Raw genomic sequence first — 19,804 nt, 5'->3', positions numbered from 1 at the left:
AGCTGTGTGCTTCTGGAGGCTAAGTGCCCATCTGACCCAAACCGCTCGCACTCTGTAGCCCTGCCCGGGAGCCCCAGGTCCCATTTCACCCGTGGCTGGAAGGAGAGGAGAAAGCCAGACTGCCTCCTTGCTCCCTTAAGCACTTTGATGTTCACCCCAGCCCCACAGCATTTAGGTAAATATTCTTATGCTCTACTATCCCTAAATCAATTTTAATAACTGTCTCCCCCTGTAGGCTGCCAGCTCTCCAGGGATTGCACCTACCAACTCTGTGCTACTGTGCTTTCCCAAGCGCTTTGTTCAGGGTTCTGGGTACAGTAGGCACTCGATAAATACCATTGATTGATTAACTGATTGTGTGGTGTGGCTTACCGGAAAGAGCACAGGCTTGGGAGTCAGAGGTCATGGGTTCTAATTCCGACTCTGCCACTTGTCAGCTGTGTGACTTTGGGCAAGTTACTTAACTTTTCTGGGCCTCAGTTACCTTATCTGTAAAAATGGGGATTAAGACTGTGAGCCCAACGTGAGACAACCTGATTACCTTGTATCTACCCTGGCGAACAGTGCTTGGCACATAGTAAGCACTTAACAAATACCATAATTGTTATTATTACCCCGGTCGATTGTGGCTCAGGGAGACACGCTGCCTGACATGCTGCCTGCGTGTCGGGGGAGTGGCAGCCCCAGATCTTTCTTGGAGATGGGAGCACAGGCCAAGCTAAATCAAAGTTCCTGCGAAGAAGCCCAGCTGTCGGACCATCAGACCTCTTTTTGGTCTTTGCTCAGTATAGATTGCCTCTTGGCATCTCCTTCTTTGCGGAGCCGTTGCTCAATCGATGGTATTTATTGAACGCTTACCTTGTGCAGAGCACTGTACTGACGCTTGCGATCCCTGCCCTCAGGAGAGCAACATTTCCCTGTGACCCACTGCTCCTTGGAATGGTTTGACCCAGCGCTTCTCTCTGTCCTGATACGGTCTATCTAGCCCTCCCGGTTTGTGCCATGCCCCCTTTGCTGTCAGTAGCCACCAGTAACACCATCTTTGGTAGCCCAGGACAGATAGATAGGTCTGTATATAGATGATGAAGGTCAACACACGTTAGCAATTTTGAAAGAGAGTTGAAGGAGGAATGGGAGGGACACAGATTGTGCTAGAGGATTGAAGAATGGGGTCAGGTTAACTGGGGAAAGTTTCCTGGAGGAGGTGGCCTTGAGCACAGGAGAGTGTGTGGATAGGAGAAGAGAAAGGTGTTCCACAGAACTCTTCATTTTTAGTTCCTTAGATTGGCTGTAATGCTTAATTCTTAAAGAAGCAGTATGGCCTGGTAGAAAGGACCGGGGCCTGCAAGTCAGGAGGCCAGGGTTCTTATCTCGACTCCGCCACTTGTCTGCTGTGTGACCCTGGGCCAGTCACTTCCCTGGTCCTCAGTTTGCTTATCAGTCAAATGGGGATGAAATATCTGTTCTCCCTCCCCTTAAACAGTAAGCCTCATACGGGATAGGGTCCAATCTGCTTATGGTGGATCTTTCCCAGAGCTTGGCCCATAGCAAGTGCCTAGAAAATACTATTGTTGTTGTTATTATTATTATTGTTATTATTATTATTCTTACACCCCACTAATCAGTTCCCTCAATCCTGAGCTTCATTTTCTAGATAGGGGTGGGGAACCAGACTAGAGATTCGGCATGTCAAAACCGGAACTTTTCAACTGCCTCCCTAAAGCCACACCACTTCCTAATAATAATAATAATAATGGTATTTGTTAAGCACTTACTATGTGCCACGCACTGTTCTAAGCACTGGGGTAGATGCAAGGTAATCAGGTTGTCCCAAGTGGGGCTCACAGTCTTAATCCCCATTTTAAAGATGAGGTAATTGAGGCACAATGAAGTTAAGCAACTTGCCCAAAGTCACATAACTGATAGGTGACGGAGGCGGGATTAGAACCCACAACCTCTGACTCCCAAGCCTTTCCACTAAGCCACACTGCTTTTCCTTATAACACTTCTGTCCTTCCCTCTTCCAGAAGCCACCACCTTAGTGTTAAGCTGTGAATTTTCCCCTTCTTTCCACTGTCACTCTCATCCTAGCAGTTGTTCCTGCACAGCGGTTCCCAGATCCACTCCTTCTTATTCACCCTGGTCTGAGCTCTTGGTCATATCATGATCAGACTACTTCATTGGTCTCCCTGCCTCCAGCCTCTTCCATCCTCCAGTCTGTCCTACCCATGGCTGATGGATCATCTTCTGGAAGTGTCACTCACAATGTCTCTCCTTTCTTCAGTTGCTTCCCGCTTCTCTTTGCATCAAGGAAAAACCCTTCTCAGTTGGCTTCGAAGGTTTCTACTAACTCTCCTATCTCTCAGACTCTGAGCCACCTGTGGGGCAAGGACTGGGTTCGACCTGATTGGCTTGTATCTCTCTACCCAGAGCTTCCTACAGTGCTCGATCCAGAGTGAGCACTTAACAAATCCCATAATTATTATTATCAGCGTCCGATCTTATGTATTACCTCACCTTGCTGATCTCCCACTACAGCCCAGCCCACACACTTTGCACCTCTAACATCAACCTACTCTCAGCCTCGATCTCATCTAGCTCACTGCCAACCCCTTCCCTACATCCTCCCTCCGGCCTGGAACTCCCTTCCCCTTCATAGCCAACAGACCACTGCTCTCCCCATCTTCAAAAATCTCCTAAAGTCGCATCTCCTCCAAGAGGCCCTGTCTGTCAGTAGAGCCCTTGTTTCCCCTGTCTGCCCTCACTTTTATGACACCTACACCCTTGGATCTGAGAAGCAGTGTGGTTTAGTGGTAAGAGCACAGGCTTGGAGTCAGATGTCATGGGTTCTAATCCCGCCTTTGCCACTTGTCAGCTGTGTGACTTTGGGCAAGTCACTTAACTTCTCTGTGCTTGTTACCTCGTCTGTAAAATGGGGATGAAGCCTGTGAGCCCCACGTGGACAACCTGATTACCTTGTATCTACCCCAGTGCTTAGAACAGTGCTTGGCACATAGTAAGCACTTAACAAATACCACCATTATTCTCTGTACCCTTTAATGACTTGGTATTCAACTCACCCCCAGCTCCACAATGCTAATGCCCTAGCTGTAATTTAATGTCTCTAGACTATATACTTCTTTTCCATGGTATTTCTTGAGTGCTTGCCGTGTGCAGAGCACTGTACTAAGCTCTGGGGAGAGTACAACAGAGGTGGTAGACCTGTTCCCTGCCCACAAGGAGCTCACGGACTAGAGAGCAGGGATCCTATTTACCGACTGTCGTATTGTACTTTCCCAAATGCTTAGTCCAGTGCTCTGCCCACAGTACGTGCTCAATAAATACTATTGATGGGTTGATTCTGTTTCCACCTAGTCCCCAGCTTGCACTCTTCTTTCCTCCCAAGTTCACCTTCCAACTGGCCCTCACCTCTGACTCCTTGCTCCCACCCTCCCCCTTCAAAGATCCACCAGACCACGGCTGTCCCCATCTCCAAAGCCCCTCTGAATTCTCACCTCCTCCGGGAAGCTTTCCCCACTTAATTTCCAACAGCCTGGACAGTGCCAGCCCAACAGCCTCCCTTCTGTATATTTTAATTTTAACCTACACACACTACTTATTCACTTATTTAATTATGATCCATCTTTCTTCACCATCACCATTACAAACTGTGTCTTTGACTTTGGGTAAAATAATTTGGGTTTGCTTGCCTCGTGGGAGTATCATAATTGCCTGAGAGCTGGGATCTCTTTTGCTCCTGTCCTCTTCCGAGTGCTGAGTGCCTTGCTGTATCCACAGAGGGCACTCAAAAAATGCCACCAGTAGTAATGCAGCATGTTCTTGAACCAACCCAAGATGAGAATTCTCTCTCCTCAGAGAAGTCTCCAGAGAAGGAAATTCGAGAAATTCACCGTCTGGGTAGTGGGGAAGTTTTTCCCCAAGTCAAACCCGCATCTTTCTCCTGCTGCATTTTTCCCCAGGCCTTTCTCCAGAAAGGGAACTGTCCATCAATCAGGGCCCGGGAAGCCCGCGCTACTCCCCAAATGCCCCATAAAATCGGGGGAGTGAGGTGGCTTCTTCCAGGACAGTCCGACTCCCACCATGCAGTGTGGCTTGGTGGAAAGAACCCGGGCTTGGGAGTCAGAGGTCATTCATTCATTCATTCATTCACTTGTATTTATTGAGCGCTTATTGTGTGCAGAGCACTGTACTAAGTGCTTGGGAAGTACAAGTTGGCAACATATAGAGACGGTCCCTACCCAGCAGTCGGCTCACAGTCTAGAAGGGGGAGACAGACAACAAAACAAAACATATTAACAAAATAAAATAAATAGAATGAATATGTACAAGTAAAATAGAGTAATAAATACATACAAACATATATACATATATACAGGTGCTGTGGGGAGGGAAAGGAGGTAAGGCTGGGGGGATGGGGAGGGGGAGAGGAAGGAGGGGGCTCAGTCTGGGAAGGCCTCCTGGAGGAGGTGAGCTCTCAGTAGGACTTTGAAGGGAGGAAGAGAGCTAGCTTGGCGGATGTGCCCAGAGGTGGTCGGCTCAATGGAAAGAGCACGGGCTTGGGAGTCACAGGTCATGGGTTCAAATCCCAGCTCCGCCAACTGTCAGCTGTGTGACTTTGGGCAAGCCGCTTCTCTGGGCCTCACTTCCCCCATCTGTAAAATGGGGACTAAGACTGTGAGCCCCCCGTGGGACACCCTGATCACCTTGTAACCTCCCCAGGGCTTAGAACAGTGCTTGGCACAAAGTAAGCGCTTAATAAATCGTGGCTCACTGGAAAGAGCACGGGCTTTGGAGTCAGAGTTCATGGGTTCATGGGAATTCTGGTAAGGGGGGGAGGAGAAGAGGGAGAAGGCTCGCGCACCCTAAAGGCGGAGCCGAATCTCCGCGGTTGGGCCCCCCGGGGTTGTTAGGTCATGGGTTCTAATCCCGACTCCACCACTTGTCAGCTGTGTGACTTTGGGCAAGTCACTTAACTTCTCTGTGCCTCAGTTACCTCATCTGTAAAATGGGGATTAAGACTGTGAGCCCCACATGGGACAACCTGATCACCTTGTATCCCCCCAACGCTTAGAACAGTGTGTCACACATAGTAAGTGCTTAACAAGTACCGTCATTATTATTATTATTATTATTATTATTATTGAAGCCTCTGCCACAGCACTGAAAAGCTGTATTTTTCTGCATTACCACCTACTCCCTGCCCCGGGAAGTGCTTTGATAAATGCTCTCAAATGAATTGCTACAAAAGCAATCACAGTGGAGGAAGGAATGGTCGGGGAAAGGAAAGAGACTGAATGGAATGTTCAGCAATTATTCTCCACCCGAGTACCAGAACAGTTTCCTATCCACCACCCAAGATGGCTTTTCATCCCACTTCACCTTAGCTTGAAGCTTCCCTGGTATCTGACTTGGGTTTGGTAGAGTCTGGCTACTTTGGAATGGACCCCGCGTTCTGTATGTGCCCCTTTCCTTCCAGGGAAGAAGCTGTGCACGGAGACCTGGCTCCTGCCCCCCTCCCCCTTCTTGCCGACATCTCCTGTTTGGCCAGAGAGAGGATGAGTCCGTGTTCTCTCAGTTGCTAGCTTGAGACACTGATTCCCTTGGCATCCTGGCCTGTTCTGTTGGGGCTATTTTGCACCCAGAGAGGAACCTCCAGCTGGCTGGTGACAGAATCCCCAAGTTGGAAGGGGGTTGGGGACGTTATCAAATTCAATCCATCCCTTCTCCTGGCATGACATACTTCTCTCCATCCCGGCTTCGAGTGTTGTGATCAGCCTGTGAAGTCTTCAGGGGCAAGGGGCATGTCATTTAATCAATTGATCGATCAATTAGTTAACAGTGGTGTGGGTTAAGCGTAGACTCTGGGCCAGGCACCATACTAAGCTCTGGGGTCGATACAAGATATCTAATTTTATTTATTATATCTGTAATTGTATTTATTTATATTGTCTGATGTATTGATGTCTGTCTCCCTGCTCTAGACTGTGAGCTTGTTGTGGGCAGGGATTGTCTCTCTCTATTGCTTTATTGTACTTTCCCAAGCACTTACTACAGTGTTCTGCACACGGTAAGCACCCAATAAATGCATTTGAATGAAAGGTCGCACACAGTCCCTGTCCCACATGAGGCTCCCAGTCTGAGGGGGAGGGAGGCTGGGTATTTTGTCCCCCTTTTACAGATAAGGAAGCTGAGGCCCAGAGAAAGCCCGTGACTTGCCCGTGGTCACCCAGCGGCCAGGAGGCAGAACAGGGATTCAAACTCAGCTCCTGACTCCCAGGCCTGTGCCCTCTCCGCCTGCTGCTTCTCCTGTTATTTCTTTGACTGTGCCCCAACCTCCCAGGAAATATTGGTGATACTCTCATGACCATCAGTGGGGTTCTGGATGGAATCTTCCCCGCCTGCCTCCTCCTGTCTGGAAGCCGATTTATTCTGCCAGTGTTCTGCCCCAGAGTCTGGGATAGTGTTCTAGAATACCAATCAATCAGTCAATTTATTGAGTGCCTACTGTGTGCAGAGCTTTGTACTAAGTGCTTGAGAGAGAACAATACAACAGAGTTGGTCAACCTGTTCCCTGCTGCCCACAACGACCTTACAGGCGACAGATGGGCTCTAGACCCACCTGGCTCCTTGCCACCCCACACCCCAATTCTGATCGGCTGGCTCTCTAGGCCTTAGCGTTGGGAAATGTGAGCCTGTCCTTGGACTCCTGTTTCCATCAGGGCTCACCCGAGGTGTCCCACCTTCGGAGAGAATCCTTCCCATTTTCCCAGAGACTCCAGGCCCAAATGTAAGCATTTTGGCACCCGGTGAGGAGGGAAAATTTGGGACCAAATTGAAAAGCCCATCCTAAGCAGAGTTACGTTTTTGTGTGTGCTTTGAGGATTAGGCACCATACCATTCACGTTCTTTAAAAACAGTACAGCATTTTTTCCCCCAGAAAAATGATTTCTGAACAGGTGGATGGAAGCTGTGGAAGAGCAAATGTACTCCACAAAAAGTTAAATTGCATGTCAAATGGGAAACAAGATCTGCTGGTGCCCAGAAATCAAGGGTTCTGTGCAACCCCTCAGGTTTGCCCAGTCTCCAAAGGTTAGGCTCTTCTGGAAAGGAGGCTTTTCCGTGGAGGATAGAACTCCTCTCTCCACCTGGGGTGATCTCCTTTTGGGTTTCAACCATGCATTTTTCTGAAATGTATCTTTACTTTTACTTTTCCATCCATGCTCTGCTGGGACCCTCACAGCTCCCCGTGAAGTCGGGAGAGACAGGGGAATGAGGGGGCCCAGAGAGGTTAAGTGCCCTGCCTGAGGTCACCCAGCAGGCCGGTGATAGAACGATTTGGTTTTTTTTTCTTTCCTTCTGTTTCGGATTATGTCATTAGAGAGCCTGATGGTGAGAATGGACTGGGAGCTGAGTTGGAGCCCACCGAGCGATGGGGCTTTCTTCCAGCTGAATTATCCTTATCCTACGGTGTTCTTCATTCCGGTGCTGCCTCTTCTAATGGTAGGACTCTTTCCCCCACCCCGGGGTGTGGGGTGGGTGGCTGGCTGTTTGGGGAAGGATGCAGGGCGGGGACAGACAGACAGCCCTTTGCTGTTCCGGCGGCTGAGAGTCATCCTTCTCCTCCAGTATCCATCATCCCTCCCCTCCTTCCCACAGAGGGTCGCAGTTCCCATCTGGCCAGCCTGCCTGGTCCCGGCCTGCTCCTCCCTCCTCCCGCATCCCGCCCCCAGCCCCTCGCCACCCCCCCCCCCCCCCCCCCCCCCCCACGACGGGGGAGGCCGTGCACTGGAGGCTGCAGTGCCTCCTCGTGCCCGGCAGGGGTCCCCGTGGAGCGGTTCTTTGTGGTCCTGATGCTACCGCTGGAGTCGAGCTCCTTTCCAGTTGAGAGCTTTTCTCCTCCGTTTATTTGCTCTTATCCAGCCTGTGCCGGGCTCGGGCATGGCCAGATTGACGGAGAGCGAGGCGAGGCGGCAGCAGCAGCAGCAGCAGCAGCAGCAGCAGCAACAACAACAACAGCAGCAGCAGCAGCAGCAGCAGCAGCAGCTCCCGCAGCCTAGAGCCTCCCCCATGAGCAGCAGCAGTAGCAGCAGCAGCAGCAGCAGCGAGCCCACCGTCCAGCAGGACAGCATGAAAGATCTGGATGCCATCAAGCTGTTCGTGGGGCAGATCCCCCGGAACCTGGAGGAGAAGGACCTGAAGCCCCTCTTTGAGCAATTTGGCAAGATCTACGAGCTGACGGTGCTCAAGGACCGTTATACCGGCATGCACAAAGGTGTGTCTCCCTCCTCGCCTCCTCGCTTGCCCACCCGCCGCCCCCCATGCCCCCGGGGCCAGTTTTGCTGCTTGCCCTGACTCTCTTGCTGCCCTCCTCCTTGTCGCTTCCCCTTGCCCGGCATCCTAGCTTTCCCAGCTCCCTGCTCTCATCCCCGCCCCCCCCCCCCCCCGTTCTCTTCCCCTTTCCTTCCTTCTCCCTCCCTCCCCCAGGCAGCATCTCTCGCTTCTTTGCTTAGTCCTTCTTCCTCCTGCTCGCTCCCATCCTCTCCATCTCCCGCAGTTTTCCTCTAGCAACCTCTCTCCTTTTTTCCTCTCTTTCCTAATTCTCCTTCCCCTCTCCCCCTCTCCGCCCCCCTCCCTTTTCTGGGGGAGCTGACATTTCAGTTGTGTCCCCTTTCGTTCATTTAAGCTTTTGACAGGAGTATCCCAGGAAGTTTTAATTCTCTAGACAGAATTACATTGGTAATTTGCACAAAGGGAATCTGATGGCCACAAGCCGTGTTTTATAGCACGAAGCTGAGAATATTGGGATTATTATGGTTCTAACGGATCAGGATGAAAGCTGATGCCATGGAGTCCAGCTAGTTGGTAACTACAAAGAAAGAGGGGGTGGGGGCGGAGGCAGGGGGGAGAGAGAAGCGATGGAAAAAACAGTAATACTTGTTTAGTGCCACCTACTTGAGGTTTGGCCCTGTGTTCACCCCTTCTTTCCTTTTGGGTTCCCCCATTTAATTTTCTATTCTGGACAGAATCCCTCCCAACTTCCTCCTCCCTCCCTCCCCCACCATACCTTATGCTCAAGTTAATTTAGGATGAACCTGGCTAAGGACTGCTGTAGGAAGAGGGGAGCAAGAATGGGAGAATGGGACTTAGAGATCAGAGGCCAATGAGTCCCTGGGGCTAAAACGGGTCAGGCAGCTTTGAAATCCCAGTGTGGAAAGTGTACTGGTTTGTTGTTGCTAGATGGAGAATTAGACAATCCCCTCCTTCTTGTACCTGTTCTACCTGGCTCTGGAGAGCAGGATGGCCTTTTTGGAAAATTCAGGCTAATACCGGAGCAATGGTCTGTGGCTCAGTTTGGGTCTCAGACTCTGATTACTCTTGTTAAACCAATTATTCGGGGAGGGTATTTCTGTGCATATGGTAAAAATTAGAAGGGTGCGTTTTTATATCACTTGGGGTGCTGCGGGCTGTGTGTGTGTGTGTGTGTGTGTGTGTGTGTGGAGGTGGGGAGGGGGGTGTTTAGGAAGATTTGAATTGCCCAAAAGTAGTTCTCGATCATGAGGGGATGTTCTTTGTGCAGGCTGCTGGGCATACTGGCACCTTCCCTGGCACCTCCCCCTTGCTACTGAGTCTGAGTCCACTCCCCCCATCCACCCACCTTACTCTTCCAATCCCAGCAGAACCTTTGTGTTGAGGCATCACCCTCCTCTAGCACCGAGTCTCCCTCACAGGGCCAAAGAGGCCTCTGGGAAGTGTGGGGCTGAGTTAACGTTGGCTGGCGATGGCCATGGCTGGGACTTTCCACTGGGTCTCCAGGACCTCCTGAAAGGGAACGACTTGTGCCACCCCCTCCCCCCGGCTCCTCAAGTGTCATTTGAACTGATGGTGAACTGACGATTTTCAAAAATCTTCCAAAAGTGGGAAACAGCTCCTTCGTAGAATGAAACCCCCCCCGCAGGGAGAAAACAGCCCCCAGGGATTTAGATAGCACAGAGAGTTTGGAAGTTGCCCCGGAAGTTGGTTTGGGAGCTGGTTTTGCTGTTCTGGAGGATCATGGGGATTCTCCTCCCAGCCCCCTCAGGGTGCACATTGTTGATGTTTCAAATTATTTTAGTTTGGGGGTTCAGAACCTCTTGTGCTTGGCTCGCAGTAAGCCAGGCCTCGTCCCAACAAAGCTAAATTGATGTTCTGGAGTCCTGAGGGACTGCAAGAGAAACCGTAGAGAATTTGGATTCTCATTCACAGGAAACTTTAGGCCATAAGTATATTTTCTACACACACACACACACACACACACACACACACACACACACACACCCACCCAACCCCCCCAACCCCCCCCCTTTCCCTTGCTAGTCCACTCCTCATTTTAATTAACTGGGAGGCCAGGATTTGGATTCTCATTCATAGGAAACCTTAGGCCATAGGTACATTTTTTACACACCCACACACCCCCCCACACCCCCCTTTGCTAGTCCACTCCTCATTTGAATTAACTGGGAGGCCAGGATCTTTGAGCCACTTTTCAGCGGATCTAGGGAAAGGTGGGTGGCTAACTTTGGGGACTGAAGAGATGGGCTGTCTCCATCTTTTTGGCCACGCATCCTTGGAGTTGCGGGGGAGTGTTGAGTCGGCATCCCCTGGTGAAGTCTGCAGCTACTGTGTCGATGATGAATGACATCAGAGGTGGAGCTGAATGTTGAAGTCAGGAATTGCGAGCCCCCCGGCTCCATTCTACCCCTAGGGCCCCCTGAGAGGCGGTCTAAATGCCCACTGCCTGCTGTCCTGGGCCACTCTGGCCCACTCGGCTCTAGAACCTATGTAGCACCCCCCTCCCCCCCAAACAAGCACAATCTGGCCCCCACTTTCCCCTTTCCCCTATCTTCTAGGCAGGGGAAGATTGAGGACACTTGCCAGAGTGGCATCTAACTGCCCCTCACAGGTGCTCTGTCGGAAGAGTCCCCTGGTTGGGTAGAGGGCTAGGTTGTTGAAGCCAGTGGTGATAGAGAGGGGCCAGAGGAAATCAGGCCAGGCCTGTGTTTTCAGGTGAGAGGCTTGGCTATAACTGCCCCAGTGGGAGACCCAGGCATCCAATTCTAATGTGGCTATTGGCCTGGCGGGTTCCAGGTTGAGAAGATCCTGTGGGAGTGAGTGAGGGAGGAAGTGTCCTCTGAAAACAGGGTTTCTAATTGGGATCGATTCTCTGCTAGGCAGGAACTCAGAATAACACTGGGCGGGGGGTGGGTGGTGGTGGTGGTGAAGGGGGTGGTGTGTGTGTGTGTGTGTGTGTGTGTGTGTGTGTGTGTGTTTCTCAGAACAAACCTGTTACCATCTGACAACAGCCAGCCTCTAAAATAGATCTGTGAAGCATGGTGGGGGCGGGGTGGGGGCGCTGAGGAGGTTGGAGGGGGCGGTAGGTGGGCGGTGCGGGCCAGGGGAGATGCATGAATAAAATATTCCCTTAATTATGAAAAAGCTGTTAAAAAGAGTCTGCGTTGGTAGGTCGGGGTCAAGCTAAAGGCAGGAGGCGGGGAATCTGCCTCAGATATAGAAGTGGAAGCAAGAGGGTCAAGTGTCGGTATGAGCCAAATGTGTATGACATGAACTTGCTGGAATTGTAGGATTCTTCTGCAAAAATATCCCCCAGCCTTTGAGGTGGAGGCAGGAGGAGGTGGTGGTGGTGGTGGTGATTTTAGAAAAGGGAGGCATCAGAAGGATGTTGCCTTGCTATTGATTTTTCTTTCCAAGGGAAGATGTAGGCGAGTGGAGGTTATAATTGCACAGTGATTTGGGTTTTTTGTTCAATTCTTTCCAATAATTGCTGCCATTTCCCCACCTTCCTGAGCCCACCCCCCTTTACCAATGTCCATGTAATAAAGCTTGACTTCCTGTCATAGGTTTTTCTGGCCTTGCTTATCAATCTCCTGGTACCAAATGCCCAGTGCCAACTCCCTTATCAGGCTAAGATTGGGCATTTTTGGTGGGCTGTCATCAATTTCTCCATGAATGTTAATGCTGTAATGTCAATATTATTATGAAATGGTTTTTACATTCAGATTAATGGATGAATATTAATGTCCCAACACCCTGTGCAGTAGTTGATATCACTTGAGCCCCCTTGATATTATTCATCATGTAGTTTTCCTATTTATGTTAATCGCATATGAATTTACATATTAATGGCAATATTTGTCTGAACACTGATTCTTCTGTGGAAAGAATGGGGCCTTTTGGCTGATAAGCATCCAGGTGGGGGGGCATGGGGAGCAAGTGGCTAATGGCAGTTTCCATGAGAGCTTGAGTTCATGCACCTCCTTGGTTTTTTTGTTTCGTTTTGTTGTGTTTTGAATGGTATTTGTCAAGTGCTTATTTCTGTGCCAGGTACTGTACCAAGCACTGGGTTAGATGCAAGATAATCAGGTGGGACACAGTCCTTGTCCCACATGGGGCTCACAGCCTAAACTCTCATTTTACAGTTGAGGCAGGTAAGGCACAGAGAAGTTTAGTGACTTGCCCAAGACCATACAGTAGACAAGTGGCTATGCTGGAATTAGAACCCCAGTCCTCTGACTCCCAGGCCTGGGCTCTCTCCACTAGGTCATGCTGTGTCTCTTATTAAGAAGTTCTTCCTTATATCTAACTACATTTTTTCCTTGTTGCAATTTAAGCCCGTTTCCTCTTGTTTATCTTTGGCAGTGGAGATCCTCCTTGTAGAAACCTTTCATCCTGGGGTAAGGGCACAGAGTTTAACTGGTGGAATCAGCAGGTTGGACTAATAAGCTCCTCTCTCACGCGGGAAGCTGAAACTTCTCCCTTTCTCCCCTCTCCCCGTACCCCTTCTCAGGGGGGCCAGGGTGATAATGAGTTATCCCGTGTCACGAGACCCAGGGTCCATCTTGCCCTGGGGTCTGTCTCCTTGGCGACAGGCTGCTTGAAGAAACTGTGTGCCAGGTGCCATCCTCCTGACTAGAGATGGACCTCCCAGCACCTCTAACTCTCCTGTCTCCAATTGTAACCTCCCCCTGCACTGTGGACCTCTTCTAGACCCCTTGTCCAGGAATCTACCCAGGCCCTCCCCCCCATCCTTGAACCTGCTGATGTTTTCCGCCTGCGTGAACTCCATATGTTTGCCAGCTGCTGGGTGAACAAATGTTTCCTTTTGTGGCATTTGAACTTACCACCCTCAAGCAGCACTGAATCTGTCCGGGGAGAACGGCAACCCACCACACCTCTCCCAGCCAGCCAGGAGGCTTCGGGGCAGGGATGGGAAAGGGAATGGGGTTATGGGGACTGGGCGAGGGGTCCCTCTCCTTCCGGCTCCCCTCCACCCCATGCTTCTCTGAAGCTCCTTGCTGGTTCTGGTGGTCTAGGTTCATGGGAGCTCAGGCTCCCTGGGGATCCATCTGGGCACGGGCCCTTGCGGGGCTAAAAAGGGGCTGGAGCTTATTGTACTCTCCCGAGTGCTGGAACAGGTCTTGGGGCTCCAGCAGGGGCCCCTCATCCTGTCGCTCTATGTTTGCCCTGCCCCCTTGGCGATTTTGAACATTTCAATTCTGTCTCCTCCCAGCTTGGGTTTTTCCATTCTGAGAAGGCCTGATAGGTTCAGTTTCTCATCATACGGAAGCGGTTCCCTCCCCCTGATCATCCATGCCTCCTTCAGTCCTGTTCTGTCCTCCTTTGGATGCAGTGACCAGAACTGCACATATAGTTTCAGTGGAAGTGGCAGCAGTAGCAAGTCAGGGGAAGCACTTTAGGGGTTCTGAGAGGATCACGTAAGGCGGGAGGGAGCCAGGTGAGCATAGGAACTGTGGGCTCTGCTTTTTCTTTCCTCAAGGCACCTGGCCTGGAGGCAGATTTTCCCTGCCATGGACTGGGATCATGGAGCTCCAATCTACTGATCTTTGGGGACTGCAAATTGGGAGATAGCAGGAGGGGTCTCTGCTTAAGAGAGGCAAGCCATTTAGTAGCTCTTTCCTAAGCAGTCCCTGATTTTGGTCTCCAGGAACAGTACCTCTTCAGTTAACTTGTTTGTTCCTTTCCCTCTCTGTGCACTCTCTTGGAGATCTCATCCCCTTGTGTGGCTTCAGCTCCTGTCTCTAGGCAAGTGACTCAGGAACCCATCTCTCTTCCTTCTTCTGACCTCTTCTCCCCGTCATCCGTCCCGTGTCTCCTCTTGCTTCCCGGGCAGCTCCGCAGGGATAACCCTTGGGCACATCAAGCCCAACGTGCTGGAAACCAAACATCTCATCTTCCTTCCCAAGCCCTGCCCCGCTCCCTCACAGCCTCTCCACCTCTGCTAAGGCCCCACCACCCTCCCTGTGTCTGAAGACACAGGGCCCTCTTCCTCCCGGCCCCCTCCCTCCCCTTCTCCCCGCCCCCACCCCATCCCAGTTCTCCTTTCCCATCACCACCCCCCTTCCCACTCTCCCCGCCCAGGCCCCCGCCAACTCATCCCAATCCAAACCCTCCCCACCCCTCGCACCCTTCCCCCTCCCTCCCCACCCTCGACAGCTGCTGCCAAGTGTGGCCTCTGGAACCCCCGCTCCGTTTTAAGTAAGACCCCTTTCATCCTGGACCTTTTCCTTTCCAGTTCTCTACTCCTCCTCGCCCTAACTGAAACATGGCTGTCGCCGGACGACACAGTCTCCTCTGCTGCTCTCTGCAGTGCAGGCCTCTTCTTCTCCCACTCCCCCAGACTCACCGGAAAAGGAGGAGGTGTCGGTTTCCTTCTCGCCCCCCAATGTCGCTTTCGCACTATCCCTCCGCCCCCTTCCCTTTCCTTCCCTTCCTTTGAAGCCCACATCATTCGCCTCTACCACCCCCTCCAGATTCTTGTAGCCGTCATCTACCGCCCTCCCAGCCCCACTTCCAACTTCTTTAACGACTTTGACCCCTTCCTCACCTTCCTTCTCTCCTTCTCCATGCCCACTCTGATCCTCGGAGACTTCAATATCCACATGGATATCCCTAACGACTCCTCTGCCGCCCGCCTTCTATCTCTCCTTGACGCTGCCAACCTCTTCCTCCACCCCACCTCGCCCACTCACCAACTTGGTCATACCCTCGACCTCATCATCTCCTACCGCTGCACTGTGTCCACCCTCACCAACTCTGTAATCCCTCTCTCTGATCATAATCTTCTCACCTGCCTCCTCACTCACACTCCTTTCCCCTGTAAATCCGTATTACTCCCTCACAGAGATCTCCGCTCTCTGGACCCCACCCATCTTTCGGAGCGCCTCACACCCCACCTCGCCGCCCTCTCCTCTCTACCCAGTCTTGATGATCAGATTACTGCTCTCAACTCTACCCTTTCTACTCAGCTAGACTCACTCGCTCCCCTTTCCCTTCGCCGCTCTCGCACCACTAACCCACAGCCCTGGATCACTGCCACTGTCCGCCTCCTTCGCTCTTATGCTCGAGCTGCCGAACGCTGCTGGCGAAAGTCTAAACACCATGCCAACCTCGTTCACTTCAAGTTTATCCTTTCCTGCCTTAACTCAGCCCTCTCTTCTGCCAGACAAAACTATTTCTCCTCCCTTATTGACACTCATGCCCATCACCCCCTCCAGCTCTTCCGTACATTCAACTCCCTTCTCAGGCCCCCGGTTCCTCCCCCTCCTCCTTCCCTCACCCCCAACGATCTGGCCTCCTACTTCATTAACAAAATTAAATCCATCAGGTCCGACCTCCCCAGAGTCTCTTCCCCCCTTTCTCCATCCCCCCGGCTCTCAACACTCTCTGCTACTCTCCCATCCTTCCCAGCGGTATCCTCAGAGGAACTCTCCTCCCTCCTCTCAAGTGCTACTCCGGCCACCTGTGCTTCTGACCCCATTCCCTCTCATCTTATGAAATCTCTCGCTCCATCCCTTCTCCCCTCCTTAACTACCATCTTCAACCGCTCACTCTCTACTGGTTCCTTCCCCTCTGCCTTCAAACATGCCCACGTCTCTCCCATCCTAAAAAAACCCTCTCTTGACCCCACCTCACCTTCTAGTTATCGTCCCATATCCCTCCTACCATTCCTTTCCAAACTCCTTGAACGAGTTGTCTACACGCGCTGCCTAGAATTCCTCAACAACAACTCTCTCCTCGACCCCCTCCAGTCTGGCTTCCGTCCCCTTCATTCCACGGAAACTGCCCTCTCAGAGGTCACCAATGACCTCCTGCTTGCCAAATCCAACGGCTCATATTCTGTCCTAATCCTCCTCGACCTCTCAGCTGCCTTTGACACTGTGGACCACCCCCTTCTCCTCAACACGCTATCTGACCTTGGCTTCACAGACTCCGTCCTCTCCTGGTTCTCCTCTTAGCTCTCTGGTCGTTCTTTCTCAGTCTCTTTTGCAGGCTCCTCCTCCCCCTCCCATCCTCTTACTGTGGGGGTTCCCCAAGGTTCAGTGCTTGGTCCCCTTCTGTTCTCAATCTACACTCACTCCCTTGGTGACCTCATTCGCTCCCACGGCTTCAACTATCATCTCTACGCTGATGACACCCAGATCTACATCTCTGCCCCTGCTCTCTCCCCCTCCCTCCAGGCTCGCATCTCCTCCTGCCTTCAGGACATCTCCATCTGGATGTCCGCCCGCCACCTAAAGCTCAACATGTCGAAAACTGAGCTCCTTGTCTTCCCTCCCAAAACTTGTCCTCTCCCTGATTTTCCCATCTCTGTTGACGGCACTACCATCCTTCCCGTCTCACAAGCCCGCAACCTTGGTGTCATCCTCGACTCCGCTCTCTCATTCACCCCTCACATCCAAGCCGTCACCAAAACCTGCCGGTCTCAGCTCCGCAACATTGCCAAGATCCGCCCTTTCCTCTCCATCCAAACTGCTACCCTGCTCATTCAAGCTCTCATCCTATCCCGTCTGGACTACTGCACCAGCCTTCTCTCTGATCTCCCATCCTCGTGTCTCTCTCCACTTCAATCCATACTTCATGCTGCTGCCCGGATTATCTTTGTCCAGAAACGCTCTGGGCATATTACTCCCCTCCTCAAAAATCTCCAGTGGCTACCAATCAATCTGCGCATCAGGCAGAAACTCCTCACCCTGGGCTTCAAGGCTCTCCATCACCTCGCCCCCTCCTACCTCACCTCCCTTCTCTCCTTCTACTGCCCAGCCCGCAACCTCCGCTCCTCCACCGCTAATCTCCTCACTGTACCTCGTTCTCGCCTGTCCCGCCGTCGACCCCCGGCCCACGTCATCCCCCAGGCCTGGAATGCCCTCCCTCTGCCCATCCGCCAAGCTAGCTCTCTTCCTCCCTTCAAGGCCCTGCTGAGAGCTCACCTCCTCCAGGAGGCCTTCCCAGACTGAGCCCCTTCCCTCCTCTCCCCCTCGTCCCCCTCTCCATCCCCCCATCTTACCTCCTTCCCTTCCCCACAGCACCTGTATATATGTATATATGGTTGTACATATTTATTACTCTGTTTATTTATTTATTTATTTTACTTGTACATTTCTATCCTATTTATTTTATTTTGTTGGTATGTTTGGTTCTGTTCTCTGTCTCCCCCTTTTAGACTGTGAGCCCACTGTTGGGTAGGGACTGTCTCTATGTGTTGCCAATTTGTACTTCCCAAGCGCTTAGTACAGTGCTCTGCACATAGTAAGCGCTCAATAAATACGATTGATTGATTGATTGATTGAAGACCCCAACCTCGGGGTCCCCGTCGACACTGCACTGCCACTCTGCTCTCAAGTCCAGGTTACTGCCAAACCCTGACGATTTTTCCTTAGAAACATCTCGCAGATCAATCAATCAATCAGTCGTATTTATTGAGCGCTTACTGTGTGCAGAGCACTGTACTAAGCGCTTGGGAAGTACAAGTTGGCAACATATAGAGACAGTCCCTACCCAACAGTGGGCTCTCATTCTAGAAGGGGGAGACAGAGAACAAAACCAAACATACTAACAAAATAAAATAAATAGAATAGATATGTACAAGTAAAATAAATAAATAAATAGAGTAATAAATATGTACAAACATATATACATATATACAGGTGCTGTGGGGAAGGGAAGGAGGTAAGATGGAGGGGATGGAGATGGGGACGAGGGGGAGAGGAAGGAAGGGGCTCAGTCTGGGAAGGCCTCCTGGAGGAGGTGAGCTCTCAGTAGGGCCTTGAAGGGAGGAAGAGAGCTAGCTTGGCGGATGGGCAGAGGAAGGGCATTCCAGGCCCGGGGGATGACGTGGGCCGGGGGTCGATGGCGGGACAGGCGAGAACGAGGCCCGGTGAGGAGATTAGCGGCAGAGGAGCAGAGGGTACGGGGTGGGCTGTAGAGGGAGAGAAGGGAGGTGAGGTGGGGGGGGCGAGGTGATGGAGAGCCTTGAAGCCGAGGGTGAGGAGTTTCTGCCTGATGCGCAGATTGATTGATGCGCAGACAGATCTGCCCCTTCCTCTTTGCCCATACAGTTGCCACTCGGTTAAACCACTCATCTTCTCAGGTTTGGGCTAGTGTATCAGCCTCCTCACTGGCCCCCCTGCCTCCAACCTCTCCCTCCTTTAGCCCATAGGTCAGCACGCATCTCCGTTCTCCGCAAACCCTGTCCTCTTCACCTGCTGCTCCCCTGATTGCGCTCTTTGCTCTTTTCAAGCCCCCCCTCCTGGCTGTGCCCTACTTCATCTTGCCTCACTCCTTCCCCTTGCTCACTTTGTCCCCAGGGCCTGAAATGTCCCTCCCTACCAAATCTGCCAGCCACCCTGCCTTCCAAGCCCCCTTAAAATCTCACCACCTCCAACAAGTCTTCAGGGGTGAATCGTCAGTTTTCTGAATCTTACCATCTCTTCAGCCACTTCTTGTACTTCCGTATTTATTTTATGCCCAGACTCAGCACTCTTGTCTCTTCGTGTGATTGATTGCCCATTTGATTGTATTAATTCTGATTCCATTGCTTGGGAATATTTTTAGGTATCTCTCTCCCCCCCTGTTCGAGTGTAAGCTCCTTGTGGACGGGGAACGTGTCTTAGGCTTCTGTGGTACCCCCTCAAGAGCTTAAGTAAGTGCATCACACTCAATAAATAAATACCAATACGATGAGTTGCCACAAGGCGTTCACTATACATATCCTCGAACTGGCTCAACCCTGTAGCTTTTGTTTCAGGATGCTGAGACAGAATGGGAACCCTCTCTTCTCTCCCCCCTCCCTTTTACCATCATCACTATCATCAATAGAATTTATTGAGCGCTTACTATGTGCAGAGCACTGTACTAAGCGCTTGATAGATTACAGTACAACAAAGTCGGTAGACATGTTCCCCCGCCCACAGTGAGCTTACAGTCTAGAGGGGGGGCGATATATGTACAATAGGTGCTATGGGGTTGAAGGTGGAATGAATATCAAATGCCCAAAAGACAGGTATTGAATCCCCTTTTTACCGATGAAAAAATTGAGGCACTGGCCTGGTGAAGTGACTTGCCCAAGTTCACATGGGAGGCAAGTGGCAGAGCCGGAATGAGAAGCCAGGTTCCCTGACACCCAGGCCTGGGCTCTTTCTACCAGGCCACACTGCATATTCGTCCAGGGGAGCATTGTGGAAGAGGCCCCTTTTCTGAATGTAACCAGTTTACTCATTCACTCCTTTATGTGGGGGTGGGGGTGGGCGCAGACTTTGGGTAGAGGGTCTGATCCAGTGGGTGGTTCTGGACGAGGGATCAGGACACCCAGGTTCTGGTCCTAACTCTCTGGATGACTTGGGGCAAGTCACCCTGCCTGAACCTCATTTTCTCCATCTGTGAAGTGGAGCTTCTCCTCACTTAATATGGGAGGAGGTGCTCTGAACACATA

The 19,804-nt window shown here is 51.5% G+C and overlaps 1 protein-coding gene across 6 annotated transcripts in view; it reads left to right on the top strand.

Moving 5' to 3' along the window:
• CELF5 (CUGBP Elav-like family member 5) overlaps nucleotides 1-19,804 on the top strand; it is an 85,435-nt gene that overhangs the window by 16,583 nt on the left and 49,048 nt on the right. For 5 of the 6 annotated variants that reach the window (XM_038772193.1, XM_038772194.1, XM_038772190.1 and 2 more), the window contains exons 2-3: nucleotides 7,400-7,521; nucleotides 7,942-8,293. In XM_038772193.1, coding sequence (XP_038628121.1) covers nucleotides 7,400-7,521; nucleotides 7,942-8,293 — 474 coding nt within the window. Of the gene's footprint in view, nucleotides 1-7,399; nucleotides 7,522-7,917; nucleotides 8,294-19,804 lie in introns of those variants that run through there. The other variant, XM_038772195.1, reaches the window with a different exon arrangement.

This window comes from Tachyglossus aculeatus, chromosome X1 (genome assembly GCF_015852505.1).
Source record: "Tachyglossus aculeatus isolate mTacAcu1 chromosome X1, mTacAcu1.pri, whole genome shotgun sequence".
In the NCBI taxonomy this organism is placed as follows: Eukaryota; Metazoa; Chordata; class Mammalia; order Monotremata; family Tachyglossidae; genus Tachyglossus; species Tachyglossus aculeatus.
This window is presented reverse-complemented; position numbering and strand designations above follow the sequence as displayed.